Below are 13,041 nucleotides of genomic sequence, written 5' to 3'. Positions count from 1 at the left end.
TCCCTCTGCTCTGTGATGGTTGGAGCTTCTCATGACCTGCTCTGGGGACCCCACCATATCTATTATACAGATGTCCCGCACATACCCTCCCCACCCCCACTGGGGACTTCTAGGGGCTTTCACAGCATCCTATCTGGGAGGCCCACTTGGCTCTGCTCCAGCAAAGCTGGACAGGATGACAGGACATGAACTGAAACTCAGAGAGCAGAAAGGACCAGCCCTGGGTCACATGAGTGTGTGAGGGTTGGGTGTGGGTGTAGGGCTGCCTGGATTCCACTGGGATGGGGTGGGAGGCTTTCTGGGAGAAGGGGCTTTTGAGATGGGACCTGATAATGCAGTTGGTCCATGAAGGGAGTGCAAACAGTATGGACAAAGACCCAGTGGTGGGATAATTAGTTGGATTCTAGGAATGAGAAGACAGGACCATGGCTGGAGAGCAGAGAGCGAGTAGGGCCGGAAAGGGAGACTGTGGGGAGGATAGAATTTGATCTTAAGGGTATTGGGCTATCACTAAGGAATTTACAGTAGTGAGAACAAAATCCAGTATGTTTGTTTTTGTTTTTGTTAATCCAGAGTGTTTGTTTTTGGTTTTTTTTTTGTTTTGTTTTGTTTTGTTTTTTTGTCTTTTCTAGGGCCGCACCTGCGGCATATGGAGGTTCCCAGGCTAGGGGCGGAATCGTAGCTGCAGCAGCCGGCCTACACCACAGCCACAGCAACACCAGATCTTTTACCCACTGAGTGAGGCCAGGGATTGAACCCTCAACCTCATGGTTCCTAGTCGGATTCATTAACCACTGAGCCACGACAGGAACTCCTGGTTTTTTGTTTTTAATTTTTGGTCATTCTCACAGCATGTGGAAGTTCCCAGTCCAGGGACTTAACCTGCACCACAGTAATGACAATGCCAGATAATTAACTCACTGCGCCACAAGGGAACTCCTCCAGTGTGTGCTCTTGGGAGTGCTCGTGGAAGAATGGAGGCAGAGAGCTTCCAGGGGCATCCCACTGTTGCCCCCACTCCAGACCCAGGCCTGCAGCTCCAAAGGGCATCCCAGAAACACTAAGATATTTTTCAGCCCAATAGACCACCTTCTTCCCAAACTTGGCCTGCCCCTGTCCAGGTAGCTTTCTGCCCTGATCCCATCTGAAGTCCTGGCCAGTCTTCCTCCAATGAGAGAGAGGGGACCCAGGAGCAGAAGGTGCCCAAGGAGAACAGTGGCCAGAGATGTCCTGGGGGCAGGGGGCAGCTTCCCTGGGAGTGTGGGACCAGGAAGGGGAGACCCCCAGGGTAGACACTGTCTTGAAGAGAGGAGAATGGGTGGAGTTACAGGACAAAGAGATCCTGAACCAGGGAGTTTTAAGATGGTCCAGATCAGAGTGTCATAAAAATGACTGGGAGGACCCAGGAGATAGGAGAGAAGGGGGAATGGAAATGAACCCCTCCTCAGAAAAGAAATTACTGGAGTTCTCATCGTAGCTCAGCAGAAATGAATCCAACTAGTATCCATAAGGGCGCAGGTTCGATCCCTGGCCTCGCTCAGTGGGTTAAGGATCTGGCGTTGCCATGAGCTGTGGTGTAGGTCGCAGGCGAGGCTCAGATACCGAGTTGCTGCGGCTGTGATGTAGGCCAGCAGCTACAGCTCTGATTCGACCCTCAGCCTGGGAACCTCCATATGCTGAAGGGGCGGTCCTAAAAAGACAAAGAGAAAAAAAAAAAGAAATGACTCATTTTGCACAGACATGTCCTTCTTCTTCTTCCTGCCCCTAAACTCCCATTTGCCTTTGATGGCCCCTTAAACTCACAGGGTCTCCCAGCCCTGCATGCAGCCACAGGTAATTAGGTCCTGTTTTGTGTATGAGATGGGGAACTGCAGGAAGGGGTTCAAGTTTGGGGGTGGGGCCTGACCTCTGAAGAAGGTGCTGAATTCACAAGGCAAAGCAGCAGGAGGGAACTTGTATTTGCTCTTCTCCTTGGAGCTGATGACTTCCCTGGTGGGTGGAGATAAGGTGAGGCCAGCACTCCATCCCTCCAGAGTGATTCTCCTCTCATCAACCGGCACACTGGCTCCCTCCCACCTCTGCACCTCAGCCATGGGGGCCACCCGGTCCTCTCCCCAGCCTCCTCTGGGCCCTCTCACCCGCTCTGCTGGCGTCGCCAGGTCTGGTAGGGGTCAAAGAGGCCCTCAAAGAGGAGCAGGGCATGCAGGGCTGCGTTTTCCAGCTGAGACCCACGGGCCTCCTGTGGTGGTGGGGGTCCTTTCAGCTAGAGGCATGCAGAGAGGGTGGAGGGGGTTAGCTGGGCTGTGGCTACCATCTGCTGCCCCACCCCCAGGGCAGAGGCCACCTCACCTCGGCCACCAACCAGGTCAGCAATGCCAGCACCTGGGGCACCAGCACCCGGCCCCAGCCTGCCTCTACATTCTCTGGGTTCCTGGGAAGTGAATGACAGGAGAGGTTCCCGTACCATGCCAGCCCCGACTCTGGCCCACAGTTCCACACTCTCCCACCAAGGAGAAGACAACAGGGACCTACCTGCAGAGAACGACAAAGAGCTTGAGCAACAGTAGGGCTTGCTCCAGGTCCCGCTCGGCCAGCTGCTCAGTCAGCACATGCAGTGCATCCAGCGGTAGAAGCGGCACCTCTGCACCTGCCTCCTCCGGCCTGCAGTGGGGAGGTGTGGGGCGGCACGGTCACTGGGTACCAAGGAACGCTCAGTATCAGTATCCCGCCATTCATGTAGCTCCAGCCTCACCTGCGTGGCTCCAGAGAGTTTAGCGAGATGCTCTTCTCGAAGGTACCCACAAAGGCCTTCAGCCACTGCTGCAGGTAGCCCAGGTCCTTCTGCAGGCAAGAGTTCAGGGGCAGAGGGGCACAGTGGACAGGGGAGGAACAGGGGAATGTGGAGAGTGAATGGGGTGGGCAGGGATTGGAGGCAGAGCAGTGGGGTGGAGCAAGGGAGGGATGGGTGGAAGAAGAGGACAGGAAGTTGGAAGGTCAGCATCAGGACTGCCTTACATTCACCACTCTCTCAGGCCCTGCATCTGCTTTTCTCAGCCTCCTAGGCTCTGCTCTCACTTCCTGAACCCTTGCGGACCCAGGCAGGCCTGACATGGGCAGGGGAGGGGCTTAAGGGTATACATGCCTAGAGCTGGCTGTAGCCCACAAGGGTGCTAGCGCTAAAAGTCTCCCATCCACAAACCACCCTGGGCCCAAAGCCATGGGCTGGGCTCTCGCCTGCCACCTTCTCCCAGATTAGCAGGTACCACCTCCAGGAAATCTTCCTCAACTGTATATCCCAGGACATGTGTGCAGCCAACCTTGGCCAGGCAGACTCACACACACACATTCCCCCCCTCACGTGTACAGGCCGAATGCCCCAGGAACCTCTGCCCACCCTGGCTGGTTACCTGGACCCCAGGCCCCAGAGCTGGTTCCATGGGTGAGAGAGAGCAGCTGAGCCCGCGCCGCCAGCCAGGGAAACTTTGGTGTGAACGGGAAATGTCCCCTCCCGCCCTGGCCCCCAGAGCAGGAAGCGCAGAGTCATGGTGGGGGAAGGGGGCCGCTTCCTCCCGGCAGACCGCAGGGATGTGGGGGGGCCTGGGGCACCCAGGGCCCAGAAAGAGAAGCTCTGAGGGACCCAGCCTAGCACCAGGGGCGGGGCCTGCAGCACAGAGGGGCAGGGGTCATACTGCCCTGGGTGGAGCTTGTGGACAAAAACTAGTTCTACCAGCATGAAGTCCAGCCTAGAGTCAGGGCAGGTCTATCCAGGGACAGGTTCTGGTCCCTGCTACTAAAGTGCTGTTCATTCAAGGTGCTTACAGGTCCTTGACCCGAGTCTAAGGCCTCAGGCCCAGGGAATGATGCTGGAGAATTCACCCCTATCTTTGCCCCATGCACCTCCCAAGTCCTGGCTCCCCAGTTGGCCTTGCTGGTCTCTTTGCTCCAGGGACACAGTCCTAGACTAGCCCTAATCTGCTCTAATCTTTAAGCCCCTCTCAGGGCATGCAGTGGGTGGTGGTCTGGACCTGAGTTCCTTCCATCCCTTCCCCCCACACCTCCCCTCCCCCATCTTCCACGCCGGTCCTATCTGGAGCCCACACCCTAACCAATTGAGCCCAGAAGGCAAGCTTCTTTCCCAGAGGCAGAAGGGTAAGACAGGGACTATACTGCAGAAAGATGTAGGGGCAAGAGATACATCTCAGCCAACACCCTGAGTCTGCTCCTCAGGTGCCACAAACCTCAACTCAAGAACTACCTTTGGAGAGATGGCTAACTTTTTGCCACTTGTGGGTCCCAGACCTCAGGGCCAGAACTGAATGGACCCCATGGAAGGGGGCCTGACCCCAGAAGACTGGGGCAGGCCCCCCAAAAACCTAGGCAGAGCCGCCTCCATCCTATGGTTGGGCACTTTCCTTGTACGTTTTGTCACAGTGGCCCAAGCAGCTCGGAGCGAGGCTAGGGCTGCCAAGGTACAGGCCCACACCACCATGACTTTTTGCCTGTCAGTTAACCTCTAGTGGCCTCTCCAACCCTCTGTTGCTGGCAGCCTCCCTGCTCACCAACCTCTGTTCACACCTCTCCTTCTCCATAAACCAGCAAGGACCAGGCCCAACCCTGAAACACACAAGAGCAGGCCAGGGCTCTTAGACTATTTCTTTTGAATGCTTCCCATTGCAGATAGGGAAAGGGCAGGCCCCAGAGGGTCTGCCTAATCCACTACCACAGATGCAGCTGCACCTTCGAGGATGCTGAAAGCCAGACCAGAACAGGGCCAAGACCACTCATGGTAGCGAAAGCCAGTCAACCCAAGATGACCACATGACCCACGACCCCGACTCAATGACCCCACAGATTTCTGTCTGCCTTCAAAATTGTCCCAACACCATCCTCCTCTCTTCCACCCCGAGTCAAGCCACAGTCATCTCTCACCTAAAACATGAGTCCTTTTTGCCCACTGCAACTCTGCTGAGCACATGTAAGCCCACATTTGACCATGGCCCCCCTTCCTAACCCAAAGATAAAAGCTCAATTGTTGAGCCAGGCATTCTGGGCCCCTAGTTGAACCAGAGCCTGCTCCTCCAGGCTCTCTGGCCCCCCATGTCTGTGATCCACACCCTCCTATGCAGGCCTCTGCTCCCCAGTGCCCCACTGCCATCTGTGACTTGGGTTTTGATATTTAAGCAGGAAACTACCACCTTCCTCATGGCCATCACCTGGATTGGCCCTCCCAGACCAGGACAAGCCCCTCAATTTGGCACACCCCTGCTTTCTGTCCCTGGAACCACACCCTCGGCCTGTTCAGTGCTACAAACTTCCAGCAGGTCCAGGCTGGGGCCAGATTCAGGGCTGAGGCAGTCAAGGAAGCAGTCTCTGTGGGTTCTGGAGGGGTAGGAGGTGTCTCTCAATCACGGTACTAGGCAGGGGTGGGTCTCACCTCTTTTCCCTGGGAGGCCTCAGCATGGCTCTGACCTGGGCCCCATGGCTTGAGGCTGCAGTGCTGGAGGGTGTGGGAGTCCCTGCAGGAGCCAGAGCAGAGCAGGGATCTCGAGCCTGGAGGCAGTGCTGCATGAGGAAGGCTCCAGAGCCAGAAAGAGGTGGCTGTGCTGCATGGGCTCCCCACACTCCTTTTCAAGCTCTGCCTCAGCTGGCTCCTCCCTCCCTTTCCAGCTCTGAACAGGAATATCAGCAGGCCAGACCAGTCCCCACCCCAAGCTGACTGGGCCGGGGTCCCAACTCTGCCCCTCCTGTGGAGGCAGGTCAGGAGCAGCCACACTCCTCCCAGGGCCCCAAAGCAGAAGGGGAAAAAGCAGGGGGTATTGAGAAGTCAGTGTCCCAGGAGGGGGAAGGGGTGTATGTCTCAGAGTAACCCTCTAGGGACCCAGGTCTATGCCCAACTAGCCCTGAGGGCACTCCCTGGGTGGACATGGAACCACCACTTCCTCAGAACTCAGCAGTAACTGGGTGGTAACCAGGAGGGCTGAGGGCAGGCAACTGTGGTGCAGATGAGGGGGTGGGGCTGACTGCCAGAGGGACAGAGACCACCAAGCTCCTGAAACAGTGTCGCCTGAAACCTGCTTGCCTTACTCCAAGCCTGCCACCAGCCCTAGCTTGCCCTGTATCTCAGGGCCCAGACCTTGTCCCAAATCCCCCATTCCCACCCCATCACCACCTCACGCGGGGTTTACAATGAGACAAAACACAAAAGTTCCTTAAATAGCACCCAGCACCTAGGGTACCTCCAGCACATATCAGTTACCACCACTATCCGATCAGTCTGTCAGCCACCCTGCCAGAGGCTCAGCAAGTCCACATATGAAGCTTCGCAGGGTGGTGCCCACCTCACCTCCAGCCTAAGCACCCCATATTCACTGGATGCCTGGTCCAAGGATACTATATATCGTCCCTACCCTTACAGGTCTGCATGTGTTTTGCTCTCCATGTTTCCTCTGCCTGATGTTCTCCATCAGAGGTAGCACCTTCCCCAAACCCAGCCCTGACTGGTACTACACAGGTGGTGGGGTGACAAACTGAATGTGGTTGACAGCATGGGTTCTGGAGTCCAGACCTGATTCTCACACTTTGTGGGGTGTTACTTAATATTAATCTCTTGTGCTTCAGCTGCTTCTTAATTTTTTTATTTTTTAGTCTTTTTGCCATTTCTTGGGCTGCTCCTGCGGCATATGGAGGTTCCCAGGCTGAGGGTCGATTCAGAGCTGTAGCTGCTGGCCTACGCCAGAGCCACAGCAACGTGGGATCCGAGCCGCGTCTGTGATCTACACCACAGCTCATGGCAATGCTGGATCCTTAACCCATAGAGCAAGGCCAGGGATCAAACCCACAACCTCATGGTTCCTAGTCAGGTTCATTAACCACTGAGCCACGATGGGAACTCCTCAGCTGCCTCTTTAAAACCATCCCTTTGCTTCATATGTAAAGGCTCTCCAACCACACCCACCAGTCCTGGGGAGGAGAGTATGAGCTTCACCCCCAAACCCAGTACCTCTGCCTTCCCAAGCCCTTGGCATTCTAGGGCAACATTCATCTTCTCCCCACCCATCTCCGTGAGTGACAGATGAGTGGAAGACCTTGGTTTCCTGGCAGAACCAAGGTCCCATGAGCCACTCCCCAGCTGGCTGTCCCAAGCAGGCAGAATGGGAGGATCTTGGTGGGCCCCAGGTTAGTGTTAGGAGCAGGGCAGAGAAAGAAGATTGGAGCTCCATAGTGGGTGACTCCTCCCAGTCACAGCTGCCTAGGTGGTAGTGAGCACCCTAACTCCTACAATAGGCAAGCAGAAATGGGACAGGGTGGGGCCCAATCAGGACGACCTCTTTCGGGCCTGGGCGTCTCCCTACTCGCATCAGGAGGGATGGCAATGCCAAGCTAAATATAGCTTTTGGCTACACCAGGAAGACTGGAGGTCAGACTTGGAGGACCTCAGCCCAAGGAATGAAGGAGGAAGATGGAGACTTTGCCATCTTGGACAATTGAGGCTAGTGGTCCAAGTGCCTCAGTGGTTGGGCCAGTCTCTCCTCCTTACCTGGGGAGGAGGACTTGAAAGGCGAGGACCTTCTGGGCTCCACAACACCCCTCAGGGCTTAACCTTCCTCTTGTCTTATCACTATGGAAACCAAGAATTTCCTTTCAGGGTCCCCATAGTAACCAACCTGTTTCCATGGGGACCCCACACTTGCACATCAGCACCCAAGTTGCCATAACAACTCCAGGGACTACCAGCCCCCCTCCTCCAACTCTGGGCTCTGTGCTACTCTCCCCATCACCTCAGACCCTCCCCTGCAGTTGCCTCAGTAATGAAGGCAGGGAGGAAGAAACCCTGGTTGTCCCTGTGAGATATGGAGTGGGTACCAAGCACCAAGGAGGTTATTCCTTCTTCCCCTTTCAAGAGGGTAAACGGAGGCATGGGAAGAAATATGACCCAACCAAGGTTCGGGAGGGAGCAGAGACCCTGAACAGGTTTCCATGAGGTAGTAGAGCTCATCAGTCAGAGGTGAGGGACCAGGGAGGGGAGGGTAGAGGAAGGTCAGCTCGAGCTCTGACCTGACCTCCCTGGAACCAAGTCCTCAATAGCATCATCAGAGTTCAGCCTGGGTTCCTCACTTGTACCCTTAATGTTTGTCCTGTCCTGACCTTTGGGAGCCTCAGCTCTCATACTCCCCAGTGCTTCCTTTCACAGAGAGTTCCATCACTGCTCCAGCCTGAGAAGGGATCACTCATTTGCATGTTTTGTATAACCTTTAGGTGCTGCCCAACTGCCAGCCTGTTGGATGCTATCTCCAGCCCTTTTGCCCCCTTCCTAAGCCCCAACTGGAGAAGTCTTGCTGGGTTCAGTCCTCTGGACATGCGCTCACCCATCCAACAGGCCTCTCTTTCATTCCTGACAACTTGCCTCTATTTCCCACTGCCGTGTGCTTGCTCCTCCTGTTCCTGTGCCCTTGGCTCTCAATGCCCAAACTCAGTCTCCTGGCATAACACCCCTGGTCAGTCACTGCTGTGGGGCCTCTATCCAGCCATTCAGTTAATACTCAAGAAGCAGCTACTAAGTGTGAGGTGCAAGGGAAACAGCAAAGGACCAAACACAATGAGGGTTCAAATGGGGACATGCTTGGGCTGAGATCCAGCTTGGTCTGGGGGGACAGGGGAGGAAGGCCTCCTCGGACGGGAAGGAGACAGCCCCAGGCAAAGGAAGGAGCTTGTGCTATCCCAGGTGCAAGCCCACCTGAGTCTTCCTGCCCACAGAGCTAGACCTCTCCTGGGTAAAGGATGGAGACTAGGCTGGAGGTCTGCCAGACTCTGCTCTAAACTTGTCCAGCACCCTTGTTACGACCCTGCCTTGGTTTCCAAGCTAGGGAGGGGCTCAGACTGAGCATGTCCAGGGGCCCTCCTTCCTCCCTCAGTAGCCATTCACAGCCCCCTCACCCACTCATGGCCCTCAGAGGTAGGGGGCGGGGGCAGGTCTGAACCTAGGGTCTGTGAGGGGAAAGGAAGGGCAGAAACGGGGTGTTCCCAGGGCGGGCCTAGCCCCACAACTGGGTAAACAGGTTTGCCAGCTGATGTCAGCTCTCACAGCTGAGGAGAGGAGTGAACGTATAGGGGAGCCTTCTGATTGTGTGGCTGGCCAACTCAGGGGTCTCTTAATACCCTTTATCAGTTTAACCCTTTACCTTATCTTACCCTCTCCCCCAAGTACACACACCACAGGTGCCTATCAGAGCTCAAAGTAGCACAACCACCACTCCCTGGGTGCTCAGTAAAGAGGGTGGGGACCATGTTCCGGGAGTAGAAGCAGGACCAAGCCGGCAGGAAGGCAGTGCTGGGAGGCTGGCTGGAGCTTCCTCTCCCCAAAGACCTGGCCCCTCCCGGCTCCTGGCTTCACACTCATATCCTGGATTTGTTTGCCTGGCCCCAGGCCGTCCCCTGCCTACCCAGGATTCCAAAGCTACAACCAGCTAGCCTGCGCCCCATACCTGCCCTGTGAGGTGAGGAGCTGGAGGAGGGGAGGAGACTCAATACAAATGAATGCCACACACCTGTGAGGGACTGACCACTTGCAGAGTTCAGCTAAAAGGGACAGCAGGAGGCAACCATGTTGGAGGTATAGTCCTGAGAAACTTCCAAAACATCCTCCCCCAGTAACACAACACCCAGCCTGAAGATCCACCATTAACATCCCTCACACTCAACACCTGGTTCAAGCCTGCCATCACCTGGTAACAGCTGAAGAAACTGAGGACTAAGAACCTGCCCACAGCCATAGAGACAAACAGAAGCACCAGGGCCCGGGGCAAGTTTCCTCCCAAATCTCTTGCTCCTTCACAAGGACCAACTTTTGGAGATGGAGACAGAGAAACTGGGGTGAGGGGTTTCAACGGGGCAGGGAAGTAAGAACCTTCTCTGGCCTGGTCCAGCCATATAGGCTACCCCTCTGCAGAGTCCAGGCCACCGGAGGTTAGGACTGTACCAAATTCACAGAGAGGGAAGCAGAGGCTCAGGGGTGTAAAGAATGTGCCCTGAGTGACACCAAAGAGGGACTCTACTCCATGCACTACTGCCTTCTGCCAGATGCCCAGACCTCTCACCACCTGAGCAGGCTCAGAAAGCTATAGCCCTTATGGCCTGGATTCCTGGTCCCTGGGGCCCCAGACCTGGCCTGAAGTCCTGGGAGACTAAGCTAGACTAGCCTCTTGACAGAGGGCCAGTTAACGTGAGCATGAACTTCCCCCCAGCGACGAGATCAAGGGTACACAATAATCCATTGTGCCCAAGGCACACCTGAGCCAGGAGCATGATGCCAGGCAGGTGCAGCAAGGGAGGTTGGTGTTGGGTGAAGAGGCAAAAGGGTTGTTACCTTGGGTTCCCTCCCTGCTGTGGAAGCAGAAGGAAAGTGGGGGCCTATTGGTGTGAGAGTTTCGGGGACACCTGAGTCAGAGTTTGCTCCCTTCACCTTCTGAGGACACTTTGAAGTAGTCGCTGAGGTAGGACAGGGAGCTCAGGAGGAAATGGCCTCCTTCCATCCCTTTCAAACTTCCCTCCTAGCTCACCCTCCTCCCTCCCCACCCCCAAGCCATTTCCCACCAACTGAGGTGGGAACTTTTCTTTGGGCTAGACCCCCACCACCACCCCATAACCCCCCCATAACCGCCACCCCCCACCTCCCCGCCCCCCGGTTGGGGTAAAGCTGCCTGGGTCAGGGAGAAGCTCTCCAAAGATAGTTTGCTGCAGGAAATCTGATGAACTGACTCAGGTCAGACTAAAGTATGGACGCTCTCCTTGCAAGCTTGGACCCCCAGCCCATTCAGACTCACAGGCCAGACCACCAACTGGGCTGGGCCAACAGGAGCGGCAAGGCCAAGTGCAAACTACGCTCCCCGCCCGTCTCTTTTTCTCTGGCCTCAGTTTCCCCATCTGTTAAAGGGGGAAATGCCCTGGTCCAGGCCCCTCTCCTTCCGCACTACAGAGGCTGCGCAGTCCCGACCCAGGAGGCTTGAGCGAGGGGCGCGCCCGCGTGGGCCGACCCCCAGGTATTGCCAGAGGCATCCGCGGGCTAAGGGTGCACACGTGTGTGCAGAGTCCGAGCACGCCGGGAGCGCGCGCATTTACGCGGTCCAGGTGGCGCCGGGCACAGGTGCAGCAGGCACGGAGCGAGGGAAGCTGGGAACACGGCGGACACGGGGCGGGGTGGGCTCACCTGCGCGTAGTAGAGCAGCCACAACTCGTAGAGCCGCTCCGAGGCGGCCATAGCCCGGCCCGGCTCCGGCCCTGCTGTACGCTACCTGCCGCCGCCGCCTCCTCCGCGCCGCCCGCCGGTTGCCCTCGGCCAGGCCCATGGGCGGAGGGCGTCACTCCGGGGCGGAGCGGCGCGATACTACTGGGGGAAGTAGTACTGGCCCCCGCTGCGCTCCTCCTCCTCGCAGCCGGCCGCCGCCCGGCTTCCTGCACTCCTGCGGCCGCCACCGCCGCCCCGCCTCTCCCGGGACCGTGCAAAGGGGGGCGGGGGGAGCCCGACGGGAGGAGGAGCCTGAGGTCAGGGCGGCCCCAGAGGGCGCGCAGCAGCCCCGCCCTCCACAATCCGCGCTCTCACCGCGCTTTGGGAAGGGCCACTCAGAGCCTCCTGGACTAGGGTTGAGTCAAGGATTCCAGATTTGTTCTAGGTCTATATCTGACCGGGACGCATCCTGCCTGCAACCATTCGTGAAAGGGACAGGCTTACAGGGTTGGGGGAAGAGGCTGCAGGCCGCATGCAGATGGGCAGCGTCCTTCAACAAGCAATGATAACAATCATGATGACCACTTGCAGCGCTTACTACGTGCCAGGCGCTGTTATATGGAAGTGCCACTTTTTTTACTCCTGCTGTTAGTGGAGCAGGATAATGTGGCGGGGGTGCAGCGAGGATTGGGGCTAGGGGTGGGAGAATCAGAAAACAGCGGGGCAAGTGTGAAATAGCTCCAAGGAAGCGCGGTACCCTCCATCTTTGGGGCAGATCCCTGGAAAATTTAGGTAGTCTTCCCTCATCTGGGTCCCCTGCTTACTAGATGCTCTGATAGAGACACCTTCCACTCCACAGCTCAGCACTTGATTCACCTCTTTTAACATCAAGAGGTTAAAGTGTGCCTCATATCTGTTTTACAGGCAGAGAAACTGAGGCCCAGATGGGCCAAATGAGGACCACCTAAGCAGCCAATGACAGCATGGACAGGGACAGACGCCTTCCTCCAGAACCACTGTCATCATCACTCCTGGGCTTCTTCCCCCCCCCATCCCTCCAGCTCCCCCATCCCCCCTGAGAAGTGAGGGGGCACTCTGGTCTTGGGCAAGGGTGAGGCCCTTTGCTGTGGCTGGTAGGAAGTTTGTGGGACCCAGAGAGTTGCCATCAATTGGAAGAATTGACCCAGTCTGGACCCTCTAGACCTTGGGTAGCCAAGAAGAGACAGACCTAGTCCCTATACCCAACCTGCTCTGGCTTCTTGGCTTCTTGGGCAGTTCCTCCACTTTGGCCTTTTCTCCTGCCCTACCCATCCTACTTCTGAGCTGACATTTCCTGAACAGTTACTACCGGCAGATTGGGTACTACCCGCATACCTGATGCAGGGGAGTTGGAACCAAAAGGCCCAGGTTACTGAAGTCAAGGGGGTTGTGCACGGGGGCTGGCTGGACAGGGTTCTGTGGCACTGGGTTCTGTGACCTCTGAAGGGAATTGGGAAGGAAGGAGTGGGTGTCTACCTGCTGCCAGACTGGGGAGAAGGTCCCAAGCAGGGAACAGCCTTGCTGAGAGACAAGTAGACTGGAGGGAAGGGAGGAAGCTTGGCCTCCTCTTCCCAGGTAGGAGGAGGTGTGGCTCTGGAATCTGGACAGGCTGTCAGAAGATCTTGACTTCAGGCAAAGTGGTTCTCGGGGCATGCTAATTAGCTTGGGAAAGAATACCTTGGCAACTTCTGCTGGGGAACACTGGACCTCTTGGCCACCTGCTGCAGCAGAGGCCAAACTAATTCTCAGCTTAGTTCTTAGGAACTAAACTCAGCGTGGTC

General features: G+C 56.5%; 1 protein-coding gene across 18 annotated transcripts in view; it reads right to left on the bottom strand.

Annotated features, from left to right (window-relative positions):
* Positions 1 to 11,428, bottom strand: part of NBEAL2 (neurobeachin like 2) — a 33,417-nt gene extending 21,989 nt beyond the window's left edge. For 8 of the 18 annotated variants that reach the window (XM_047772413.1, XM_047772422.1, XM_047772432.1 and 5 more), the window contains exons 1-6: positions 11,204 to 11,399; positions 2,753 to 2,841; positions 2,533 to 2,661; positions 2,350 to 2,431; positions 2,139 to 2,263; positions 1,907 to 1,989 (exon numbers count right to left, since the gene is read on the bottom strand). In XM_047772413.1, coding sequence (XP_047628369.1) covers positions 1,907 to 1,989; positions 2,139 to 2,263; positions 2,350 to 2,431; positions 2,533 to 2,661; positions 2,753 to 2,841; positions 11,204 to 11,254 — 559 coding nt within the window. In that variant the 5' untranslated portion in view covers positions 11,255 to 11,399. Of the gene's footprint in view, positions 1 to 1,906; positions 1,990 to 2,138; positions 2,264 to 2,349; positions 2,432 to 2,532; positions 2,662 to 2,752; positions 2,842 to 3,407; positions 3,484 to 11,203 lie in introns of those variants that run through there. The other 10 variants (XM_047772484.1, XM_047772501.1, XM_047772492.1 and 7 more) reach the window with 8 other exon arrangements.
* Positions 11,429 to 13,041: the final 1,613 nt, after the last annotated feature.

This window comes from Phacochoerus africanus, chromosome 1, assembly GCF_016906955.1.
Source record: "Phacochoerus africanus isolate WHEZ1 chromosome 1, ROS_Pafr_v1, whole genome shotgun sequence".
NCBI lineage: Eukaryota > Metazoa > Chordata > Mammalia > Artiodactyla > Suidae > Phacochoerus > Phacochoerus africanus.
This window is presented reverse-complemented; position numbering and strand designations above follow the sequence as displayed.